The sequence below is a fragment of the Montipora foliosa genome, chromosome 1 (assembly GCF_036669935.1).
Source record: "Montipora foliosa isolate CH-2021 chromosome 1, ASM3666993v2, whole genome shotgun sequence".
Lineage (NCBI taxonomy): Eukaryota > Metazoa > Cnidaria > Anthozoa > Scleractinia > Acroporidae > Montipora > Montipora foliosa.
This window is the reverse complement of record NC_090869.1, coordinates 58730272-58756456: the sequence shown is the minus strand read 5'-3', so window position 1 is coordinate 58756456 and position 26185 is coordinate 58730272. Positions and strand designations below refer to the sequence as shown.

The window sequence follows — 26185 nt, the reverse complement described above, 5'->3', positions numbered from 1 at the left end:
AAATCGGTTTCGCTCCTGCGTTCTCGCATCGTCACGTTTTGCGTAAGAAATCTTAAATTTGGTATAAAATGAGAAAAATTCAGTTGCTACTAGAGAGGCATAAACACGCTCATTCACGTCTTACAAGAGGAGGATTCAATTCGGCAGACGGTAATCAGGCTGGTAATTTTCACTGAGCTTTTGGAGCCAAGTACGATTCAATACACCAACGTATCTGCCAGTGCGCGCTTCTGTGTGGCACCCGGTAAGCTTTTTCCCGGTATAAAAAATAATAAGGACCATACGATCTTCCACGGACACAAAGACATCAACAGCTCCACTAAACAATACTATTTAATTATAGCAGGTTGATAATTTACCATGCAGCAGCCCAGCAAACTACGTAATGACTGAATGTCGAGTTCCAAGGAAATCTTGGACGCATGACTGCATATTTTCAATTGCTGTCTTAGTTTGGGGATCGTTCTCCCAATTCAGTTTCTGGATAGTTCGGTCAGTTTCAACAAAAGTGGAATAATCACATACAGAGGAAATTCCGAAATGTAAAACGTTTAATGACGTTTCTGGTGACGTGCGAGTCCTGGATGGTAAAATCTCGGATACCCGGCCTCCACTCAGAATCTGTTAATTTTTTGTCCCAAGTCGATCATATTTTTTCTTCCACCTTTCTGACCGTCCGAATGGAATGAAAAGTAAGTGGCCTTTAATGAGGGAATTAATTTAGTACTGACCGTTACAGTTGACTGACCTATGGAAACGTTCAAGCTCGAATATTTTGGCTTTAGTTAGTGTCAGCATCAGCTCTATTTGTTGGTGCACACATTACCTTATTTTTTCCTTATAAGGGGAACCTGGTAAAGAGGAAATTGCGAGACTGAAAGGACACCGGATGTCGAGCTAAACTGGTAACATTTGGGACCCGTGCTAAACCGGAAGTTTTGTCACTTCATCAATGCATTTGTTTCTTATCCAAACTATTTTAGACAGATGACCTCTAGTTTCGTCATAGCTACACGACTTTTATAGAAAAAAACTGTTGTTATAAGGACGAACATATTTCGAGTGAAATCGACATAGGACCATTATCACCCAAAGTACTTCGAATTCTAAACAATTGCGTACAGAATTAGCTGATGATGGAAACTCGAGTAGCCCCAATCTCTGAGAGAACACGGTGTTCTTCTGGATTAAGGTAATATACCGCCGGTTACTGAATTTTTTGGGTTGTTCAACAGATCTTAATCGAAAATGCATGTCTATTCAGGGGCTTTATCTACTATCCTAACTGCACCGCTAAGGGTTTTTCAATGACAATTTTACTTTCGACCGCCGTGACAAACGTTTTGCGATTTAGATTAATCGGCTTTTTGCTCCTCGTTATTAGATTTAAAAATATATATATATTTCAATTGAGCTAATCTTCTTTCTCAGTCGGTTGTGCTTGACAGCAGGGAACGGTTGCTCGAAGCCTGGTTAGCGCTAACCGTTGGTTAAGAGATATCAAAACCTATAGGTTCATGGTAACCATACGTCGACCAACTCGGGCCTGATGAATGAAAGAATTCAAAATAGAAGTCCGGCTACAATGTACATCAGTTAACGAGAGCAAGGCCTGCTGGTTAAAATACCAGCTGACAAAGAAGTTTTCGTGATTAAAATTATGTTACTGCGTGCTGCACTTTTGGCATCTTGGCGGTTGACGTACGTCGTTACCCTTAGCAAGGACGCGAGTCAATTTTAGAAACGAAAGTTCTAGGCAAAGAGTGTCAAGTAATAGATGCTAAAAATATCCTAAGCGGATATCATTTAGACATTTTGACTTTTAACTTCGCTTGACTTTGTTTTCTTTTGTTCTGTCTAGTTGTGCGATCCACATGAGATCCATTCTCGAATTTCTAAAACACCGAGTCAGCAAGCAAAAAATCCGTTTTACCGAAGGCGGATTTGATCTCGATTTAACTTGTATCCTTTTTGAACAATTTGAAGGCAGTACACGGGTCTTTACGAGGATTTACGGGATTCTCCCCAGTTTCCTGTCTTCCAACCTTATTTGGGCAAGAGACCTTCGGCATGCAACGAACATGGTAGAGAGTGTGTTTTTTGTTCCTTCGTATTTAGCTCGATCTCTGTTGATTGCAAAGGATATTTCACTATTCCAGACTTACTGACTTGTATCCGAGTCACAGGATATGAATCAGTGGAAGCGAGGCTTAAGCTAAAGAACTGTGGCCCTTTTGCGAAGAGGATTTATTCTGGTGGTACGTGTCACTTTTTCGATCTAGTGTTGAAGCTATGTCGTACTTCAAAGCTCTCGTTAGCAAGAAGAAGCGGCGATTTCAGGAGTATGGGTTTGATCTAGATTTAACATGTATCCTTGTTTGGGAAGGAATTGTCGGGATATATATCCATTTGACTTAGTTAAATTATCGCACAAACAATAATTTGCTTCGCGTTCGTTTCAGCATCAAAGCAAAGTTCAGTCATATTATTATAGTAATTTCGTGGTCTTTTACCTTTTATTTGGGATCATGTTTCCCAGTTGAAGCCTAACGCTCAAGGCCTATGGAACGCAAAGTTTCAAGGTCAGTTTCTCGTCGAAAACAATTATTCACATGATTTTACGAATGCACTGGAAAACCTTGGTTTATTTTAATGATTTCATGGTCATTCTAGGAAATCGCAGTTGATCAATCTCTTTTATCTGTCGTTGCATAACGTCAGCAAGTGAGATATCATGGTACTTTATGTGGTGAAATTATCCCAGTTATTGCTTTTGTTACTTGGAGATCAAATACAGTGTACAGAAATCCATGTTTGGTTTCTAAGTTGTGATTTCAGCTTCCGGCTATATTTCGGAGCATTTTAAGATTTATTTAATGTCCAAGCTGATTTCAACTTTCATTTTCACCAAAGTCTTCTAAATCTTCAGTTTTCAATTTTGAATGACGTTTAACTTTAATTAGGTTAATATTTGATGAACATAATTGCCTTTGATGAAAGCTACAGGTAATCTGGTAATTAGGATTACACACGTCACGAATATTTAGCTAATACATTATATTGAAGGTGAAAGATAGAACTTAAACAAAAGAATGGTCAACGAAGTACACTGTCTTGAGCCTCATGCAAACAGACTTAACAACTCCTAAAACTGTTGTCCCCTTTTGCACGGGGCTTTACACACAGTTGACTGATGTAACAATGAAGAAATCAATAGACTACACAATGAGTATACAAAAATTTGATTTTATCAATGGAGTTGATAATGTAAATACAGAGATTCTAAAAGCTGACGTTTCGAGCGTTAGCCCTTTGCTCTGACGAAGGGCTAACGCTCGAAACCTCAGCTTTTAGAATCTCTGTACAGTGGCCAATTTACATTATCAACTCCGTTGATAAAACCAAATTTTTGTATACTTCTTCCCCACCGACCCAGCAACACAGTTTCTTTAGAAACTACCCCCTTTACACAATGAGTACTTTGTTTTGAAACAAGAAGACATTTAAAAAAGGAAAGTAAATAACTTATCTCCCATTTAGCTTATGGGACTGTTTACTGAAATTTATAATTTAAATAAACACTCTATTCAGGGTGCAATGTTTAGGGTGCAGGAATGGTGCACTGGTGAGAGCTCTAACCTTCCATCAATGTACGTAGTTGGGTTGATTTATAGACCTAGTGTCACATGTGGGTTGAGTTTGTTGGTTCTCTACTCGGCTCCCCCAAGAGGCTTTTCTCTGGGCCCTTCAGGTTTCCCCAATAATTATTAGTGCCCCAACACTAAATACAATTGACATTTAATAAATAAAGTTCATTCTCCATTTAAGAAATAGAGGACATTTTCCGTGTTTCCATAGCCTCATTTAAACACGAGGAGGAGTTGAACGAATTCGAGACAGTTATGCAAACCCGAGACGCAGGGGAGGGCTTGCGTAATTGTCAAAGATAATTTGATAAATGAAGGAAAATGCTGGTTTTTTTTTTACTTCTTGAGTGAAACAGATTTTCTTGATACATGCTCACATCCTACCAGCCAATCAAAATGTGCGTCTAACAATACATAACCAATCAACATTTGTGTGATGTCAGCCATGTTTCTCTCATCTAAACACAGCTATTCACTGATGAGAGTGCGTGTACAACAACCGTTCCGGAATTAACAAACTGTTGTGGAGTGTAGTTTTACACCACTGAAGACAACTCCAGTTGGTAATCAGAATTGAATTTAATCCCAGAGTAACTACAGGTGTGATTTATCACAGAGTATCTGTATGTAAATACAGAGCCCAAATCACTGGACAGGCTGCCTCCACCGCCTTGCTTCAAAGTTATACTTGTAATATTGAATTCTTTCATGAACAAGGGATTCCCTATTTGACAAGTAAAATCTTCTGGAGTTAGACAGTAACAGCTCCAAGTGGCCCTTGTCAAAGGCAAAGTGTTTATTGGGTCATGAGTTAAGATATAGTATCGTTGTTAACGTATATGTACCTAAGGGGTTGGACCCAATTTATTGTTAAGTAAAATCTCTGACTTCAGACAGTGAAATCTTAATGGGGACATGACGAGTAAAATCGTCTGGCATTAGACAATGTCACTGTCAGGGATCAATGGGTTGAGTTGCCCTCTTAGAAGGTTAACATTTAACTACTGCAAACAGATAAAGATATGAATTTTCTTTAACTTGTAAACCTTTCCAAAGACATCAAACCAAACATTGTTGCTATGGGATTCCCATCTGAGAATCTTGAAGGAGTTTACAGAAATCATATTGAAGAAGTCATAAGGTAAATTACCAGTAGTGAGCTTAGAACATTGTAGACAAATCCTAGCATTACAGTAGGGAGCTTAAGATTTTACGACGGCAACGGCAACAACAACGGCGCAAAACAATAATATCATTGGTTAAAAGAGCATAAATAATCATGCTGCACGTGCAGCACGGATTTTAGGATGGATTCATGCAGTACTCTGCATAAGGACGACGTGAAATTACCAAATTTGAGGTTTTGACGACAACGTGAGCATGCAACAGAGAATCTTTCATTCTCTATTTTGACTTTGTAACTGCTCGTACCAATTTATTTTTACGATACTTCTCCCAAATTGTAAGAAGTGAACGAGATAGAATAACCGCAAAAGAATTTTGATAAAGCAAAGTGATATTTTAAGGTGACGTTTTCGTTGAAGTCGCCGTTGTAGATCTTAGGGTCCTTAGTAGCTGATAGAGGACAGGCAGCATCAAAGTCTTTAGCCTGCATAGCTGGAAGTTCTGTTGTTGCGGAGAGTGCAAGATTTCGAGTGATGAAGGTGCGAGAAGGCTGGGCTGGGAGGAGGGGGGGGGGGGGAAATTGCACACAATGCAACAGTAGAACCAGCAGCTAAAGATCATTGTAAATTATTAATGAAACATTTAGAGGAGTTATAGTATAAAGGAGCACCACATCCAGGAACCAAGTGGTATAATTTTCATATGTAAACACGAGTGGTCATATTGACCAACAACATCACAATTCCCGCCTTTTTTTGTTTCTATTAATTAAAGGCCCACATTCACTCAAAAGTCATTGCGCACCGTGACTGAATTTTGTGTAACACGAAATTACCTAAATATCTGACATGTTGTTTCCCGCGTGATTCGCCTAAGTGCCTTTAGCCAATCACATCACGTATTTGGACAAGTCGTCATTTGAAAAACAAAAGCAAACGACTGCAATGACTTTTGGGTGAAGTTGGGCCTTTAACACCCAGTATTGTATTAAACCCTGCTTTGATCTTTTCAATCTCTACCATGTGTATTTTATTGTCCATATAATATAAACAACAACAACAATAACAACAACAACTACTCATTTGCTGTGCTCCCTGATAAGATAATGTTCTTGTCACTCGAACATAAAATTCATATCTTCTTGCCTCCGTGAAGTATCCTCTATTTATGTAGCTATATAACTTGTGTTTGTTGACTGTCTATATTGTAATCACATTTTGTATCAATGAGTTCCTTTTATCCTAATTTTGTGCCCTGTAAGTTTCCTGTCTCATTTATGTCACTACACTCCACCCCTCAATTAGCACTGCCACTCGTTTCTAGCATATACTGGTAATAATAATTGCAAACATAAATTTGTTTTCAAAAAATAAATATGAAACTTGAAACATGAAGATTGTTGTAATCTACCGTATACTTCCATGACTTGGATAGTACTGGTCACGTCCAGCCAGTAGTGAAATTATTATTTAAGTTTCTTGTCTTCTTTACTGTTCCTAGATTTCTGGAGGCAAGACACAAGGATCATTACAAAGTGTACAACTTGTGAGTAACAATAGTACATGTACAATCTCTTCCAAGGTCGTTGACAGAATGCAACCCTTTAATTATAAAGTGCTTCTACAATCAAATTGTCACATACCTCTTTTGTTGGCCCAATCGATCGCTACCTTCCAGAAGTATAAGTTGACCAAGTTTCGTCTTTATACAATGAAGGGAAGTGGTTTTTCTTCGCCATGTAACTTGCCAAGAGATTGCAGTGTTTGAATGCTTGCATTGTGCAGCTACATAATATTATTAAATGTGTTTGTTGTTCTCAGGTGCTCCGAAAGGCATTATGATCCTGCCAAGTTCCAGAACAGAGGTCAGTGAACATTAACAAGTTACATGTAACATGTAGTAATAGTAATACATAAAGTAGGCTGGATCTTTCAATTTAATGGTGATTACAATGTTGGGCTACTGACTGTTAGTTAGTACTTTCCCTTCTAAGAGACGCACCCATAGATTCGACTCTGTATGAAGTGAGATCAACAACTACATCGCGCAATGGAGGTTGGGTGCCTGGGATGTCCAAGGGCTTCCAATGGAAGCTGGCCAGCAAGCCCCTGGACCAAGAAAAAGTCCAATGGCTGGCAATCCCCGGAACCCAGGCATCAGGGCTGCAATTTTTTCTCATGATACGATACATGTACTGTACATATCAAGTGAAGCTATCTAGGTGATCTGGTGACGTAATTTGGAGGACTGGGGAGAAAAATTTTGAAGCTGTATCCCACAACCTTGTGCAGCCTTATTTTCGAATTCAACATGGCAAAAGCGAGGTTAGATCTTGCCGAGGCTACTTGAATGTTCATTCAGTAACGAGAAATGTGGTAGACAGGTAATGATCTGTTGAGTTTTGGCGATGGCAATACTGCAGGGAGTTTGGAAAACAACACCTAATGCCTATGATCCTCGCAGTTATGAATGCAATTTTCGCAATTGCATAAAGAAGCCTGAACAATTCAGGACTTCAACGGGGTTTGAACCCGTGACCTCGTGATACCGGTGCGACGCTCTAACCAATTGAGCTATGAAGCAACTGACATTGGGAGCTGATCATCAGATCACCTGGCTGCTGGTGTTGTGGGGGGGGGGGGGGGGGTATAGATAAGGTTGAACCCACCAGCTAATCCTTGCACAAGAGTCTATTGCTCCAACCAACCTGATTGAATTTTTCTTTTAATTTTCCTCAGTGGCCACGTATCCTTTCGATGACCACAATGCACCTCCTTTTGAGCTGATTAGACCATTTTGTGATGATGTGGATTTCTTTCTGAAGGAAGATGAGGAAAATGTAGCTTTCATTCATTGCAAAGCTGGCAAGGTAATATAATAAAATTATATGGAACAACAACAGGTTGCAGGTCATCCATATAGTACAACATTAATTTGGTGAAAACCCACAAAAAAGATCGATGATAGAAGAAGAATTTTAGCATGATGACCAATACCCTAAATTTTGAAATTAATATGTTCCAAGTATCCCCAGGCTAGTTTTCTTTTTCTGCACTATTCCCCACTCAATATCAAAATAATACACCTTTCATTCATCAGCGTCATAGAAGTTTGATAATTAACAATTGGTTCACGTTTAGTGTTCATTATTATAATTATCGAGTATTATGGATAAATGCTGAAAGTTTTGAGAGCACAGCAGAAGCTTATTAAGAGTTGCTCAAGGTGATACCTGAGAGGAATTATAACCTCTTGAGTGTCTCAAAACGTTTCAAGTGCATCCATACCTCGATACAGTTTACATGTTTGTTCACAGCTAAAAGCATGGACCACTCCTTGTATAACATGGACAGGAAAAGTTGCTTCTGAATCAATGTTTGAATTCAAAATTCTCCTCATGGGAAATAGAAACGAATTTTCACATTTTAATGCTTCCACCTTGAAAAATAAGTGCATTGAAATTGCTGAAAAGTGTTCTGAACATTTGACCTCCTCACAACAGAACTGACTATTGAAAAAATTAATAGTTCTCCCACTTGTTCTTTTTAACTCAAAGGGCTTGGTGAGTTCAGGTCTTTTAAAACAACATTCACAGGTGCTGAAAATGGGGTAGTTTGGTGGCATATGTTTTCTTGTGTGTCCACCAAGCTTATTTTTTAGTTTTGACTTTGTTGGGAAAAGTAGTGTTGGAAGTAGTGTTATTTAACAATACATGGCAATGTTTGTTGCATTTTTTACTCCTTAGGGACGGACTGGTGTCATGATTTGCTCTTATTTACTTCACAACAACCACTTCTCTGAAAGCACAGAGGCACTCAAGTACTATGGTGATGCACGCACAAGAAATGCTAAAGGAGTGACAATTCCAAGCCAGAGGAGATATGTTCTGTATTACAACCATTTATTAAGGCATGAGCTGAAATACACTCGAACGATGGTGCTTCTCAAAAGCTTTGAAATGTCGCCTGCACCTTCATTCCAAAACACCACTTGTAGTAAGTGTAGTATCAACAGAGGTTTTGTATGCATTGCATGCCTAGACGTATTCTGTACATTAAACTAGTTGTACACAATATGGTGCTGTGAATGTGGTTGGGTTATTACGGTAACCACTTTGTGTCTTCCTTTTTGAATAAAACTAATTTAAAATTAATGACCGCTAATTTCGAGCACTGATGTACAATGTACAGCCAGCTGATCATGGGTTATGACAATCCACTATAAAGACAATTTATTCACTATAAAGACAAATTAAAGTAAAAACTGGCAGGGCTGTATGCATTTACAGCTTACGGGGGGTAACAACTGTAACAAGGCCTGTTTCGGGAGAAGAACTCAATTCTTCTGGGAATTTGTAGATTTCATAGGGAATCAGGGGACTGCAATTTTTTTGGGAAACATGACATAGTTACATTTATTAAATTTTCAACCTCAGATAATGCATCTCGCGTGCTCTGATTGGTTCACTCAATCTCGGTTATCAGCTCATATACCTTAGTGTGACCTTATATGGTAAATGATTGCACTAAGCGTTGCTGAGCTAAAAACCTTTTTCACCGGAAAGCCAAATTCCTCACTGAATAAAGCCAAAAATGAAAAAAACTTGTTTTGTAGAAACTTTGGATCAATTCCGACATTTAGAAGATGCCAAAAAAGCAAGAAATGTTTTTGTGATGAGCCTACGTCTGTCTGACCACAAGCCTATTACACAACATCGCATGTTCGTCAAGTTTTTTTCAATTTCGCTCGGATTTTCCATCTTTTTTCACTCGTATTTCGTAATTCCAAATTTTTAGAGTTTAAGGAATTTATTAAAACAATTATTCCATTCGCGCTTGTTGGATATGAGACTGGTTATAGCCAACTTGGCGCGTAGCACCTCGTTGGCTATTTACCATCTCATATCCAACGCGTGCTCATGAAATAATTGTTAAGTATTTCAGGGACATGACAGATGGTATGGAAGAGGTACATGAATAATTAAAAATTAAACTCAGATTCAACAAAATTACCTACAGATAAATAATGCCTGTGCACAATAAATATTTTGCAACTTTTTGACACTCAAGAGCTGTGAAGATGCAGCAGTGCAATACTAACAGCTCCAAGCTCTACGAATGTAACTATTAATTATTCCTTTTATAATCTTGTTAATTCTGTTGAAACAAGTTTATTGTACATGTACATTAACTTAATTGTAAACTGATTACTTACTTTCAGATCCATTTTACATAATTTGGCAACAGAAGGTGAAGTTATACCAATCAAAAACAAATGAGGTATGGTATTAAAACCCGAAATCCATGAGCATAAAATGACACAGCATTCCTCACAGTTTAAGGTTCACATCTGAAATAGACTCTATTACCTCCACATGTGCATAATTAAAAGTGATACTGTACTTACATTAATCTGTGTAAAAATTTAAAACTTTATGCCAGGAAGTATTGTGTTTTCATTGAATTCAGGTACATGTACTACTTTTGAATAATAACCATAAACTAGGTAATTGTTGTTATTGTCAACTGAGCCTCTGCTACATGTAATTCATGTTGACCACTGTGTTGTATTGGTTGGTAATGCTGTGCCAACCTTTTTCATTTTGCTGAATGTTGGGGCAAAATGTTTGTCTGTGATCAACAACGTTGGCACATTAACAATAAAGTGGCTTAAAGTGCCCGGTCGTCAACCCTTAAGGCAAGCAATGTACTTTGGATAGCTAACAAAACTCTTGGCAACCAACATTTGACTTGATTTGAGTTAATGCAATTTGATTTCAATATGCATTGTCCCCTTGTAGTGCCCCAGTGCTAGAAGACTTGACTCTTAAAGTTCGTCATTATTATTCTTGTTGTTTATATGTAATTACTTGATTATTGATTTTTAGTTGTTGCATGTTTTAGGGAAAGAAAACCAGTGAAGGATTTGCTTTTGACCTGACCCAACCAATTCCAATTTGTGGTGATGTCAAAGTAGAATTCTTTCACAAAGACATGTTTAAAAAGGTGGGATACAATGTAACTACACTAAAGTTTTTTTTAATGAAGTTCCCAGATCACCAAACTACAATCCTGGACAAAGGTCTTGGGAGTTGGATTCATGATTGTCCATAAAAGTCTAGTCACTTTTGGGCTTACCGGGTATCCCTTAGAGCATTATCCTTGTCCATCAGAGTGCTAGTGTTGTCTCATCCCAGGGCTTGAAATAAAAAAAACTGAAGTCGCCTTTTGGCAGAACGTTAAGTTGCAATAAGTACAAAATGTACATTCAAGTTGTGAGAAGGTTTAGGAGCCCCAAAGGCAGGAAAACAAGTTCAAAACTTTCCATTAACACTCACTGCAAGGCAATCTTATCACATGCTCAATGCGCAAGTAGGCTGTTGAAGTGTGTGACATTGACTGGGATGTGTTCTTTTGTTACAGTAACTGTTCAAATTTGTTTTGAATTCATGATTAATGATACTGTCTTATTTCTTGTAGGAAAGGATGTTTCAGTTTTGGTTTAACACATTTTTTGTCAGTCAAGCAGCGGTGACAAAAGAAATCTTTGAGGATGAACCAACACTTAAAACACTTGAGCTGGATTCTAATTTACGGTCTTTTAGTATTGGAAGAGACCATTTGGACAAAGCACACAAAGATTCCAAGGAAAAGATTTTCCCAGCAGATTTTATGGTATGAGTAGAATGTTACTTAACTTTACAGTATGTAAAAAATATACTTAATTTGCCATTCATAATTTTACACTCAGGATTACCCTTTTGATGATTCTTTTCTTTTAATTTGAATAAATAATTTATTTGATTATTGTTTATTATCAATGATAATCTTCTGAACAATGTGGAAATCAGTGAGGTTTGCCAAAATAAACATCCAATCACAAAAATATTAATAACGCTAATAAGCACTAAATTAATACAGTGATAAAGAGGATTGTCCAGTACAACTCCATGATGAAATTCGCATTTTTAGTTACTAGTAACAGTGTAACAGTAAACACCTGCAGGCATATACAGACAAGTGGACTAGTTAAGAACATCATGTTGAAATTTGGCACGTAAAGCATCATAATTTATAAAATAATAATAAGAACAAATTCAGCCCGATAAATAAAATGTGTTCTTGACATAAATGGAAAGGGTATTAGAACAAGGAAGCAATACAGCATGGTAACTATAACAGCAGTGCTGGCAATTAATAACATTCCAGACTGTCCCTGTTTCAAAGACCAGCAACTAAACCTGTAAATTTGGTTGCCCTGATAAATGCTTGGTTGTCCATTACCTTTGGGAAACCCCTACGATTAAATGCACACCGTGTTGAGATGCAATTGCATGGCATTGGAGCTTGAGTGTCCCGTAGTTCTAAGTGTGGGCCTGTGTTTTTTTTGTCAGCATTTTTAAAATGGAATCTTTGATCTCCATCACCAGCTACATGTACAAGTGAATTTTCCTATCTTACAATTTTTTGTAAAAGCCACAGGTATTCAAAACACGGGAAAATGCTCAACTGTAGCAGATTAACAATATTGTTAACTTCATACTCCTATCGACATTGACAACAGAAAACTGTCGAGTGAGTTGGGTGCTGCTTAATATGTAATACATTTTCAATTTTTTTGGCTGGGTTGTCCGTTGTTCAGACAACCAACGACTTCATTTGACTAAAAATAGGTAGGCATTGCGTACGTGCGGTAGTGCAGTAACTTGACACAGTGCTTCGTTCCGTAACTGTCAACTGAGAGCTCTGTGTTTTGTTTTCCAGGACGTAATAATTATGTAGCTCTAATAGTACATGATAATGTTTTGGTATTGTAAATTATTATAGTGCCATGGTAGGTGTCTTCGGTAAATAACCCCCTGAGAAGACATGTAGTTACTAGTAAAATAAGAAACCCAGAAAGATTGAGAATCGACAAACATTGGCTTGGAGGCTGACATGAAGTTCAGCTTCTTTTTCACATCAAGTTTAAGCGTGTACTCTGAGCATTTTACAGTTTCCATGACAAAAGTTCACTGAAGTTAAGCCCTGTCCGGCGGGGTTTAGTATTTATTTATTATTATTATTCTGGATGGGAGACCTCAAAATATATGACTTGCTGATAGAAAATAGGGCAGAAATTTTATTTTACATGTAATGCTCAAAATTGCGAACTAAGTAAGGTACAGAATGATTTTGTTAGCTTGCTTTATGCAAAACAACTATTGATGCAAAAGTAAATAAATATTGATACACAGTTTAAGGAAGAGTACAAGGAAGTTTTTAGGAAGTGTTGACTGAGAATAAAAAACACTTGCCATCAGCAACGAAATTTGCGACATGAAAACAACATAAATTTGTGCGGTGAATAAGAAAAGTTGCCATGACCAAAAAACAGTGGGGTCTTGGGGTCTTTGTTTTCGAGACACCCGATTGTTGTTTTGTTAAAGTAAAAAAAGTAAAGTGGTGCATTTATATAGCGCCTTTATCACAAACGTCTCAAAGGCGCTTTACAATGATCAATTTACCCCTAGCGGACTGGAAGCATATACAGGCGCAAATGGCAGCCGCTTCTAAGCAGTCCATGCATGCTGGTACTCATTTTACTGACCTCGGAAGGATGGAAAGCTGAGTGAACTTGAGCGGGAAAGAAGGTCGCCAAATATTCCAGTCTCGGCAGAACCGGGAATGGAACCCGGGACCTTAGGGTTGGAAGGCAGAGATCTTACCACTGCGCCAACCCCTCTGCTCTACATGTAGTTTGCTTTTTTTTTTCCTTTGAAGTGTTATGAAGTTCGACAAGAATTGTGTGAATTCAACACAAAGATCACAATGGTCCAACTCTTGAGGATGACCATTGTTTCTGCAAAGTCAAAAATTCACTCTCCTAGTTGAGGTTATTAATTTTATTACCAGGTAATTCCATCGTTTTGGAAAATAGAAGCTGCGTTATTATTCATCAGTGTCACAAATTCTTGCCAATTTTGGGGCTCATTTGTTGAAATTCAAGCACGCTTCCAACAGACCTTTTTATTTTTGTGTTCCACCCAGTTAGTTACGTGAGGATTTGAAAAGGCTTTTCAGCTTTGTTTTCCCTCTCACTTATTGCATTAATGTTATTACAAAGCTATCAGTGAAATCAACAGACACAGATTAGCGGAATATAATCAACAAGTTTACCAGTCAGCAAAATTAAAGTAGTGTTGCTGACAATCTTATTGACTCACACCTAGAATTATTACCAGAAAAAAAAATTTAATGTTACAATTATACATTAAAAAAAGTACAATAGGATAACAAGGAACAGTGATAAATTATTTGGAGCCTGCATGTATTTTCGAGTTACTTGTAGCCCTGAACGTACACTTACACTTGATGACTAAGAGATTTCAACATTTGTGATTTTTTAATGTTTCGTTTAATTCAGAAGATCTCATCTTTTCTATTACTGGGCAAAAGTTTTCAGCACAGTGCCATGGGAATTTCAACACAAACAAGCTGATCAATCGCATATAAAGATAATAGTTTTCTTCTGTTTTTCTTTCCCTTGCGAGGAAATTACTGTTGAATGTTTTTTAATGCAGGCAAAGAAGTTGACCCAGTCTTTGAAAATAAAAATATTATGGTCAACTGGTGATTTTTTTCCTTGTTTATTTGACCTGGAGAATGTCTGTGGAATGTGAGCTTGCGTGACGATCTCTGTAGACAGGAAAATCAATAATATCTATAGCAAAAAAAGCATTGTACACTATAATTATGTTAATTAAACCTCTTGTAATGTATAATATTAATTTTGAAGTAGGTATTTCTGAAACCAATTTTAAATTAGAACATTAAGGTCACTTTTAGGCTGATTTCTCACTAAGCACCCCTTAAAGAAGAATTGAATCCGATCAGCCTGAAACCTGAAATCAGTGTTCTTATACTGTATGCGGGTGTTTACTATACATGACGTTTTTAGGCTTAAGGAGACACCTTGTGACGTTTGTGCAAAGTACCATGAATCCTATTTATGCGGCGTATTAGACATGTGTGAGAATAACAGGAAAAATAAATGGACATCATGCTAAAGGTACTTGACTCACATCTGTTGGCAAAATGAAAGTAGAATTAAAAAACACTGAGTTCAGTTTAAAGGCTAAGTTTGGGTCAGTTTTCAAAGCCCGCATCCATGTACATTCACTCAAGCATGACCACGGGCACAAAAAGTGTGTCAAATTACCTATTCCCAATAGCTCATATTTCATGCGACAATAAGCAGTACATGTTAATGTCAAATACATTAACCCATTGACTTTTCAGGCGCCCTTAGCTACAGTAGGACACCCCCAGTTGTCGAATAAAATCATCTGGTGTAATCTGACAGAGTTAAATCTGTCAAGTCTCACTCCCTGGAGTCAATGATTTAATTGAGGGGACATTTTTTGACTGATTAAGCTCAGTTCACTTCAGAACCAACATAGCCTTTAGAAGACATAGGTGGCAGACTTATAGTGTAGTCCTGGCGGCTTCTTGTCCTTCAAACAATAGCAGTGTTGAAGAAATATTTTTTTTCAATAGTGACTCAAGGATACTTGTTGACAGCATTGTTGCTGTCACAGCTCATTTGCATTATCTCGAGACAAAGTTCTGTTGTCTGCATCTTACACACTGATTGTTTAAACTGACTCCAACATTTAGAACTTGTTTCTTTTGAAAAACAGACGAGCAAAAATAATATTTATTAGTCTACAAGAAAAAGACTTGGTGATCACCAGCAAAATTGATAATTTATTACGTGTTCCAGCATTGATTTCCTAATTTTAATTTTATTTTTGTGTTGCTTGATTCCATTGAATCAGTAATAACACTAGAAGTAAAAACTTTGCCTGCAGGGTTTGGTGGTGATGGATGCTTTCTGAAACCATCAAATCACTTCTACTTGGAACTACTTGTTTACATCTTTAGTGTCTGCTTAAAATGATTTTCTAAATTGCTGCCTCTTACACTTTGTCGGTGAGGTAGATCTGCTTTTATACCTCATTAGACACCATAAAGCTTGTAGGATACATGGACATTTGGGACAGGTGACAAAACTAGGGGGGACCCCTTGTTTTGTCACCCAGCCTAGCCCTGTCTCTAGCCTGCGTAGCAGCCGTTTTCTTTCCTTTTCCAGGCGGATATCCGACAAGCGAGCAATAAAGCAGGCGAGTGCCTGGATTGAGCAAAAAAATAGAGAGAATTGGGGACGGGGTGAGTGAGAAGGGGGAGGGGGTAGCTTCACCCCCTCCCCCTACTCCTTATTTTTCGCAATCTCTCAGTTTTCGTCCCCTTCGCGAGCGTTTGGAAAAGGAAAGGAAACGGCTGCTATGCAGGCTACCCTGTCTCATGCGCTTTCAATAATAATTATGGTGTCTAGTTATTATGTTTTGTGATTACACCACCTACCACCTGCAAGCAGGCCATTGGTGAGGTATCGGGTAAAGATGTAAAATTAATAGTACAGTCATGTACATTATAGGAAAGAGGAACTTTCAAATTATGATGGTATTTACCGCTATAGTTCTTTGACTAATTTGCAATAACTTGTTGTGGCAGGTTCGTGTTAAATACTCAGAGGTTGGTTTAGAAACACCATCAAGGTCATCATTGGCAAGGATACCGTCAAACCCGGAATTAACAAGTATACATAAAAAGACTAATTCCATGGATTCGTTAGAAGATGGAATTGATAATTACAAAGACAAAGAGAAAACAGTCACTAAGATGCCTTATGCATCATTGCCAAGGACACCTATGAATTCAGGAATGAAACCTACTCACAAGAAGACCCGTTCCATGGATTGGAATGTTGATTCTATTGAAAATAGTTATCAAGATCAAGAGGAAGAAGATAACTTTTCCGATTCAGATACTGAAGAAGAATGGAAGAAAGAAGCAACCTTACTTCAAGGCACACAAACAACGTACGTGTGATACAAATTGAACAAACTTTTTGCGATGCAGTTCATACTGTAAGGCTGTTATCATCTGTCTTTGGACCTCTGGAAAGTAAAAATTTCTTTTGTGGACTGGCCAAAAACGTGCCTGGTGAGATGTCATTGATCTATAGTTGTTGCAATATTTGACAGAGTACATGTAACTGTTGTGTTTTTTTCTAATGCCACAAGCTAAAGGCAGAGGGTTATCAAAAACATTTTAAGTTTAAGGTTACATTTTAGTTAGCTTGCAAAACACTGAACCCAATAAATATTAGAATTCTCTACTGTAGCATTAAACCTATATTTATCTTGTAATTGAATAACAACTACAAGAGGTCTGCACTAGGGAGGAGCCAAATAAAGAGTATTTTCTAAATTATAAATCCCTACTACTGTAGGTATGGGCTGCACACCAACACAAAAGTCTTGAAGAAAGGTGTATGTACAGTTTTAGTTGGATGGAGGGAGGGGAGGGCTAGGGCTTCTGAGGCTAGAACTGTAATAAGTATTCTTTTCATAATCATGCTCAAACTTAATATCTTCCCTCACATCATCCCCCATCCCATGCATTGTTATACAATTATAAAGGTCTCTTTACGTGTATTTTTAATTTAAATTACAAGATACAGTAAGGGAGGCTTGCGAGTTAAATATGCACTGTTGACTGAGAGAACTGTGGATGCATTATTACAGTACATGTATTTTTTTACCAGAATGTCGATTATAAATTGACCAATCACAATCGAGTTCAGGACATGGCCAAAAGGCTGCTTGATTTTGGTTTTCTTATTAAAAGTCTGATTGTCAGCACAAAAGTTATATTTTTTGTTTAAAATCTCTAAGGAATTTCACAATTGAACAGTTGAAATTTGTGTAACTTGTACAGATTTTTACCTCTGCCATACCCTTAATTTCCATAAATTATGTACGTTCCCACACAATATTATTGATGAAAAAATATAGGGTAGATCATTGCTATTTTGGTCTACGAGACAAATCATTTTGGAAATTGATCTCCATTTTAAGCAAAAAAAGTTCCTTTTTAAATTAATCCCTAAATCAAAATGGTCCTGACCCTTAACGTGATGAAAAATGCTCCATTTATAATTAGACCAATTTTTCACCTGATTTCACAGGGAAACCAACTAGAAATGGCAGCCATGTTGGTGCAACAAATGAATCTTTGTTGTGCAGATGCTGTAAACATCTACTTTTTTTGTTTCGATTAACCAGCACAGGGTTCGTACTCTTTTAAGCTCTCCAAATTCCATGACTTTTTCCATGGCCTTTTCTAGCTTTCTATGACCTTAAGTTTAGCTGCCAAGTAAGAAAATTTAAAAACTCTATTTGTCTTAAGATATTTTCTGACATAACTCAGTTCAAATTTGAATGAATTAACGACCTCTGTTCGCCAAACGTCCGATTGTTTGATAGAAACGTCTTTGTTTCACTTTATCCTTGCTTTGACAACTGCAATGATTATAATTATAATTTCCATGACTTTCCATGACCGACCACAAATTCCATGACTTTCCAGGCCTGGAAAATGAAATTCTCAAATTCCATGACTTTCCAGGTTTTCCATGACCCTACGAACCCTGCAGCAGTGTGGCTAAATGCTACAAGGAGATAAACAATGGCATTTTATGCAATTTAATTTGTAGGTTCAGTTATTACTGTAGTCATGTTCATTGTACAAAGTTTAGTATTAAAAAAATAATTCTTGTGAATTCAGATATTTTTAATATTATTGTTTGTGATGTTTATAATAGGAAAAGATAAATCTCCTTTTAGAAGCTGAGATGAGTGATTTGATTTTTCAAAGCTGTGTAAAAACTGAATCAAGTACTTTCAGTTTTCAGGAAGTGACGTCTGTATTATGGCATGATTTCTTCCTATTACACCATATGAGGACCGCAAACTAGAAGAACCATAATTTCAAAAGTGAACCTATAATCATTTTATGGTTGTGGTCTTCACATTCCTAACCAATAACACTGTGCACTGAGATTTTTGACATTAATTTTTTTTTTTGGAAGGGCCAAATAATTTTATATGGGATAAAAAATGAAAGGCTGTATTTATATTAATTTTTATAATAGCCTGAAGTGACTTTATTCCTTAATTGCATTTTTTGTATAACCTGGAGGCAAATAATGTGCATTTGTTATAATGTTAAGCATCTAAAAGGTTGAATCCAACCACTGTGAACTGATGCAAGTCATGGCTTGCTCTTTTTCAATGCAAAGCCCCAGAAAGGGGAGTGAAAACAACCTAGTTCCCAGGGTCTTACATCTCCCCACCCCAGAGGAAGTGAGGGAAGAAAGACTAGTCATGTGTCTCCCAAGGAGCGGGAGATGACAAAAAAAAACCAGAGGGACAGGCAGCAAAGTCGTTATTTGTCTTTCCTGAGCTCACTATAGAAGGGAAATTTTAACCAAAGAGCAGCACTGGCAATAGGTCAAAACAATTATAATTCATTTTCCCTACCCTGTAGGCAAGACAGCAACCACGTCTCTACCAAAAAGAAAAAGCTTCCAAGCACTTTACTTGTTTTGGCTTTAGATTTACAATATCAGACATTGAAGATTGCTGAAAAACATGGCAATTGCTCTACCCAAGCTTCAGCCAGCGCTTCAATCTTCAAATACCTGCGGCAACAACATTTGGCGAGTGGGGACCCCTCCCAAGGTGGAAAATTTGTCACTAAGACATGTGACCAGCCTGAACCAGGGTCTTTCTTCCCTTGCTTCCTCTGGGGTGGGAGGATGAAAGACCCTGGAAAAGAGTCCTTTGTCACTTCAAGTTGCTGCTGCAGTATTTTGAAAAAGGAGACATTTTGCTAAATCAAAGTTACAAAAAGTCACTTTATGGCAATAGGTTAAATTCAAACAGCCCTAACTGTACAATTGAATTGTCAGTACAACTGCAGATTGTTTAGCTCAGTTGATATTTACATGTATCTCCAGAACCGCCTGCTAGTACTACTACACAATCCTAAACAAGTTCATCTTTGTTCTGACTTATCCTTCCTTATTTTTTTCCAGACCAAGTTTTCACAATATTATAAGAATTTTGGTTTTTAAGCTACCATTTTGGTATGACTAGTGACTTGTACTGAAATATGATTTTGCTTAATTTGGTATGGCTTGCCCACACCCCTTTGGCACTATTGCACTTGGAAATTTTTCTTGTGACTTGTCTCCCAAGTTTGTTGCAACTAAAGTTTTCACATTGTGAAACATGTTGCTTGATGGGTTTTGCACTAGACAAGGTTTCTTGCAACTTGTTTTGTTTTTGATGATCACATGAGGGTAAAGGTACATTTTCATTGGCTGGTGGTGCAAACTGTTGTGACACAAGTTGCAGGACAGATGTTACACCACACAATGCTTAAACAAATTGTTGCAACGATATGCGAAGCTTTCTGCAGTGGTTTTTGCCTATGATTGGGCACTGGTTTGTGCACCTTGTCTCACTATGGCATCCGTGAGATGGGTGCACAACAAATTGAACAGTGCAACAGTGCCTTTAGTTGTCACAGGCTGGATACTCACTTTTTGGTGGGAAATTCTGTGGTCTGTATTTGGAGGGATACATAACTTGAGTCAAAAGAAACAAGTATAATTTATCTGATCTAATGGCTAAGAGGGCCAAGTGGCACTGGCCGATGGTCATGTTCCCATTTTCATTATTAGGGGTGGCGAATGGTAAATGCGAGACTTTGCGAGACGGCGAGACCAGCGTTTTTCTTTGCGAGCCCGAGACATTTTGACTTTTTAGATTGCAAGATCGAGACTTCAAAGTGTTTGACACCTTCATATAAAAAACGAGACTGCGAGACGCACATAACCGCTCAAAAAACCAGACTGGGAGACCCAGAGTTTTGAAGAACCATTCGCCACCCCTATTATTATCCTTGTCCTCACTACTTTCTTATTTCCAAGAGGTTAGGGTTAGGGTTAGACCCCTCCTTCTTTTCATACTTAGCCTGTTCCAGGCTCTCAGATAGTCGAGAAAACGAAAAGAACTGCGTGTGAAAAGCGAGTGGCTCGCCTCGACCCAAGCCCCCACTCGCTTTTCACACGCAGTTCTTTTCGTTTTCTCGACTATCTGAGAGCCTGGAACAGGCTATTTCATACTTTTTGTTCAGGTTTGTGGAAATACAGTATCTAAAGGTACAGTAGTAAAACAAAGTAGATGCACACTGCAACGTTAATTCCACTCAAATCTGCATGTACACACAGACCTGCAACTCCCCTCAAAAGTGCGAAGTTATCATTATTTTACTGTTACTGCAGATTTTAAATGGCTTTTATTTATTGTATCTCATATACAGCCTGCAACGTAGATTTTATTGACGTTGCTGGCATACATTTAACGGGATATAACTTTTCCTGGAATAGCTCTGTTACCATCTCCTTTCCTAGGTGGGGTCAGCCCATTACAGCCCCAGATGCATTTTATGCACCTATCAATGTTAAGCCCCAGGGTGGGGGGGGCGGGCTGACCCAGGGGAATTTGACATTTTCGTGGAAACTGGCGTCAAATTTCCCACCCTGGGCAACTACAGACTGTCAAATTCCCCCACCCCCGGGAACCATTGGAACATCACATTTCTGCCCTGGAGTAACTTTTTTTTCATTAGATTCTCACTTTTCGAACACCAATGAATGTTCTTCACTGTCGATTTCAAATTCCCTTTTAACAGCTGATGGAAATTTGTTGTGTAACACGAAACCTTTCCGCTGCTCACAGTACCGAACAAGACCCTAACATTTAGCAAAACAACATGAACAATATTAACCAGCTTTCGAATCAATCAAACGTGCACAATGATAGAGTGGAAAATTCATGAATATGTAGAAATGATACAAAAAGTAATCACAAAAAAAGTAGAAAGAAACATTCTCGTACTTGTGAACACTCCAGCTAGGACTGATAGAAGTGATGGACCGTTATTTACAAAAAGACAAGACCAGGGGCGCAGCTAGGATCTGAAATAGTTTCTAGGGGGGTCCGGGGGCATACTCCCCCGGGAAGATTTTAGATTTTAACTCTCCAAAGTCCCCTTTCTCATGTTTCTGACCGACTTCCGTAAAACGTTGGAAACCGGTATGGATTTACCCCTGACAACGGATTTGCTTACCTTTCTTTCAACCACGGTGTCCAGAAAAATCAGGAAACAAGGGAAGTCCCATCAAAACCAACGTTGAGGAGAACTCATCTCCAGGTTCTCTCGGTGTTCCAAGATGGCGGACTTGTCAAATTCCCGACCATGGGGAGACCATGGGGCAATGCCTACATGTCAAAATCCCTACCCAGGGCAAGGCTCTCTGAGTCAATTTCCCGTAGGTAGCCCGCCCCCCCCCACCCTGGGGCTTAACATTGATAGGTGCATTAATTATCACTGTCATCAGATTACATGAGTTATAGCAGCAATCGTCATAGTGTTTTCTTATTTCTTTTTTGTTCAAAAGAACTTCTAGAAAATGCACAATTTTGTAGTAACCGTTTGCTTGATCGGCGCACCTTCAACATTAAAATCCTCCTTGCAAGGAACTTCTTTGGAAATGGGGGGACTAGAGGCCGATGAGAACAGCGTGATCAGCCTGTGTACAATTTCGAAGTCAACTTTGTTTTAGTATTTACTCCAATTTTATTCCTTCACCCAAGGCATTCATGTCCCTGTTGTCCATTCTGTTGGTCTATGTGGATGGACTTTTCCCGAAATAAGGACACCTGTCTCGTCAGCCTTTGTATTCGCCTTTGAATCTCCGTTTGTTTCTGTGTTTCCAGTGACAACAATGTTGTTCAGCTCATCGCAAACTGTATCATAAATGTTTGACACTGCATCGTTAAGTGTGGCCTCATCTTGACACTGAAAATTTGTAGACTCACTGTTTCTGTCTGCAACATCATTTTCGTTCACAAGATTCCTGTCAAAGGCAAAGCCTTCAACCTCGCCGCCTTCAAGTGACAGCCGCACATTCTCGGCGAACGTATCAAAGCTGTAGCAATCTGGATCAAACAAGGCACTCAGCGGATCTTCTAAGTTCGGATTGTAAAATAAAAACAGCAATCCCTGGACACAGTCCTCTAAGCTGTAAATTTCTGTCCATTCTTCGAGTAAATTCAAGCAGACGTCACCACTCCCGTGATCAATGTTCGGGTGATAAATCCGCGTCTCACATGTAACACTTGGAGCTGACTTGGGGTAATCTTCCGGATTCACTACAAACATGAATTTCCCTCCGCAGTAGACACCGTCATTTGGAACGATTTCGACTGTAAAAGCTTCGAGATTTTCTTCAAAGTGACAAACTGTGGCCTGATTGTTTGAAAAGCTAGCAATGCCTTTCATCAGCCTGTGGAAATCTTTAGCCAACGATCCACACATTTTTTTAACGCAAACGACTAAAATTGACTAATCAAAAAATGTTAAACCAGAAGACCTTCAAACATTAAATATTTCACGCAGTTTCCATCTGAAATGTAAGTTTGGCGATTTACAAAATAGGCCTTTTAAAGGTGGTTTTATATGCCCGTGCTGCAAAGTTTTTGTGTGATGGTGCAACAACGTGAACAACAAGTGATTCCGTGTTGAGAACCAATCAAAAGAAAGCACGATTGCATCATTCATTACAGGGAATACCCCTCAGAATCCAGAATAGTCACCACCTCCAAGATATTTATAGTCAATAAATTTCAAATAAAACGAGATCTGAAATAATAAACGAATTTCCTACGAAACAGGAACTGCCAGAGGGTGGTCATTGTATTAGTTTTTTTTAAAATAAGAATGTCTGGAAATTTTAAAGTGCCTTAGCCTGCGAGAAGTGGTTACAATTCCGTGAGAGCGAGCCTGCTCGCAGGCTAAAAGTGCCTCTTCTATATACGGAAGATTGTAGCCATGTAAAAACAAGCAAATACGAGAACAGACTAATTATGGACTGAGGACGGTTATTTCTTCGACCGGTTACAGGTACAAAAGAGCAAAAGAGAGCAAGCTTCATTATTTTGCGCCAGCGATCAAGTTAAATATTTAAGATCATTGTCAATTGTCATGCGTTCACTTCTAATTAGTTTTTCCGCCGAAAATGATCGACTTCCACAAGAGGGTTTTTTCGTTACTACTTCTCGGGTTATATATTATGGACAGAGCAGTGGCGTCTGATTCTGGTGGATTGGCAGATTTAGCGAAGATTTTAGGGCAGCTAGCCGGCGGAGACGACTGTGTGTTCCGCTGCCCGAAAGGTAAGTTTCACTGTTTGCGATTGCTATTAAAGGTCAAATTTTAAATAAGGGACTAAACATTATTAACGCAATCTCTACGTAACCTCATATACAGTAGATATGAAATTAGAGATGCTTCGTATAGCTTTCAAAGGTATAGACCCTGATACGTTTTTTGTGTAAAAACTTTTGTAATTGTGCCATAATATTTTGTTTTATTCTAGGTTACTAACCTTAAGTCTAACTAAAGTAAAGCTTGTTTGCACTACACATGACACAACCATTTCTGCTCAATAAATTTTCCTAATCTTATTTATAAAATTATCTAGAAATTAACTGTTAGTCATTTTGCTCTTAACTGGTGTGGTCATAGAAAGTTTAACAAATTTAGGAACTTTGCCTTAATCTGTAAGCCTCAGTCTGTAAAACTCCATATGCATGTAATATATAACTGACATGGTATTCAGTGATTGGTCGCCCAGAGGACTCATAAACACTTGTTTAGTCACCTGGTTATGCGAGACACTCAGTAGATGCAAATGTGAACATTTCACTGAGGTTGACTAGCAATAGAGTTATTTTCACAGAGTTCTATGACGTTACAGTTAAGTTTCCAAAATCCTGAATTCAAGATAATTTGGAAATTCAAGATTTTGGAAGGCCTAAATCTTGAACTCAGAAATACAGAAATACAAAAAGTATTCCTAAACATGTATAAAAGCTAACCTAATTAGGCCTAAAAAAAAGTTTTTAGGCTTATGTTTATAGCTTTTATGAATGTTGGCTTCCAAAATCTGAATTCAGGATTTTGGAAACTTAACTCTAACTCTATGACATAACTCTATGAAAATAACTCTAAGAATAGCTGTCCCCCAATATGAATAGGTAAGGGCTGTTTATATGGTCTTGGGTACCCGAGACAAACCTCCCCCCGAGTTTACCCTTGGCGAGATATTTTTCCACTCATTTGTTTACAAATTCTATCAACCGTTTACATGAGGTGGTCGAGACAACTTGGGTGGGCGAGTTGTCTCGCCTCGGCAGGTAGGGTAACCCTGGCAGGTGAGCCAACTTTTTCGCATGTAAACAGTTTGTTTCGACCACCCGAGACAAGACAGCAAAATCTTGAATGCGCACGCATAAAATAAATCAAGAAGCAACAATTTGGGAGCTTATACATGTGTTTAGCGTTTACTTTCGAATTAAAAGTTTTTTTCCGCCAAATTCTCACCACTGTCAACAGAAACTCTCGATTCATTTAGAAACAGCCTTTTATTTAAAACTACATATTATTGCTGCGTCAAGATTGTCAGTCCATTTGCTGAAAGTGAAAACTCAACTATACTTAATAAAAACGAACTAGAAAGAAAGAAAGGCATATGATGATACGCATTTTTTGAAGATGCGTCTTAAAAAAATATATGCATAATTAAGGAGGAGAACTTTGTCTCGGCTCAATCGCAATTCTCATATAGACGCTTGGTAAAGTTGTTCCTCGGAGGAAGGGCTGTCTCGGGAGACCATATAAACAGGCCCTAAGCCAAAACTTTTAAGAAAAGTCACAGGCAAACCCCAAACCAACACCATGTTTGTTTTAATTAACCCATTGGACTCCCAGGGGTTCCCCTTTGACGAGTAAAATCGTCTGGCAATCTAGACAGAGTAAAAAAATACCTCTGGCTGGTTGATAGGCTAGTTTGGATGTCAATGGGTTAATTAAACTACATGAAAGTAATCATAAAGTGAGATGTTATCAATGTACATGGCCAAATAGAAAATCCGGCCTCTTTTCAAAACACAACATTGCCTCAGCGGGCCACAAAAGACTCACAGCCGCGGTGCTGCTAATGCAACTTTGTGATATGCCTATTATTTATAGACAATTTTACGCATTTTTTTCGGGTTAATTTTAAATAAGTTCACTGGACTGTTGATCTTTAATAGCTGTTCAATCAACACTTACATGATTGCTTTGAAGTGACTTTGAATTCGTTATTCACTTCGCTTGTATTATTTTAAAACTCGCAATTGTGATATCATTTGGCCTTGTGTATGTACACTACACGGGCGGCAAATAAACAATATTCCCTCAAAAATTCATGTTATTCCCTTATTGATTGGGTAATATTGAAAACATCTTGTAATTGCTGGTTGTTTACAAATACAAACAATCTGGTTCAGCATTGACACTTAAAAGTTAACAATGCTGTATTTCTCGACTTGGTACAAAGGTCCAAAC

The 26185-nt window shown here is 38.1% G+C and overlaps 2 protein-coding genes across 4 annotated transcripts; one reads left to right on the top strand and one right to left on the bottom strand.

Moving 5' to 3' along the window:
- Nucleotides 1–126: 126 nt before the first annotated feature.
- On the top strand, nucleotides 127–18440 carry LOC138002768 (phosphatidylinositol 3,4,5-trisphosphate 3-phosphatase and dual-specificity protein phosphatase PTEN-like). 3 transcript variants are annotated; one of them, XM_068848756.1, is made up of 11 exons: nucleotides 127–244; nucleotides 1862–1962; nucleotides 4704–4788; nucleotides 6273–6317; nucleotides 6593–6636; nucleotides 7511–7641; nucleotides 8518–8767; nucleotides 9993–10051; nucleotides 10676–10777; nucleotides 11252–11446; nucleotides 16328–17949. In XM_068848756.1, the coding sequence occupies exons 2-11, from the start codon at nucleotides 1875–1877 to the stop codon at nucleotides 16703–16705; spliced, it is 1377 nt and encodes a 458-aa protein (XP_068704857.1). In that variant the 5' UTR covers nucleotides 127–244; nucleotides 1862–1874; the 3' UTR covers nucleotides 16706–17949. The 3 variants fall into 3 exon arrangements, with proteins under 3 accessions (XP_068704857.1, XP_068704852.1, XP_068704862.1); XM_068848751.1 differs by lacking the exon at nucleotides 127–244 and adding an exon at nucleotides 1028–1192; XM_068848761.1 differs by lacking the exon at nucleotides 127–244 and having other exon boundaries at nucleotides 1862–2368; nucleotides 16328–18440.
- Nucleotides 18441–22244: 3804 nt separating this feature from the next.
- Nucleotides 22245–23250, bottom strand: LOC138002785 (uncharacterized). Its single transcript, XM_068848768.1, has one exon. The coding sequence runs from the start codon at nucleotides 23108–23110 to the stop codon at nucleotides 22391–22393; it is 720 nt and encodes a 239-aa protein (XP_068704869.1). The 5' UTR covers nucleotides 23111–23250; the 3' UTR covers nucleotides 22245–22390.
- Between the last annotated feature and the right edge of the window lie 2935 nt (nucleotides 23251–26185).

Bases quoted from the DNA above. Each gene is read 5' to 3' on its own strand.
- LOC138002785 (XM_068848768.1), bottom strand. From the start codon at position 23,110: ATGTGTGGATCGTTGGCTAAAGATTTCCACAGGCTGATGAAAGGCATT.
- LOC138002768 (XM_068848751.1), top strand. From the start codon at position 1,134: ATGATGGAAACTCGAGTAGCCCCAATCTCTGAGAGAACACGGTGTTCT. The intron at 4,789-6,272 runs GTAAATTACCAG...TACTGTTCCTAG, and splicing joins CATATTGAAGAAGTCATAAG to ATTTCTGGAGGCAAGACACA. The intron at 11,447-16,327 runs GTATGAGTAGAA...TTGTTGTGGCAG, and splicing joins TTTTCCCAGCAGATTTTATG to GTTCGTGTTAAATACTCAGA.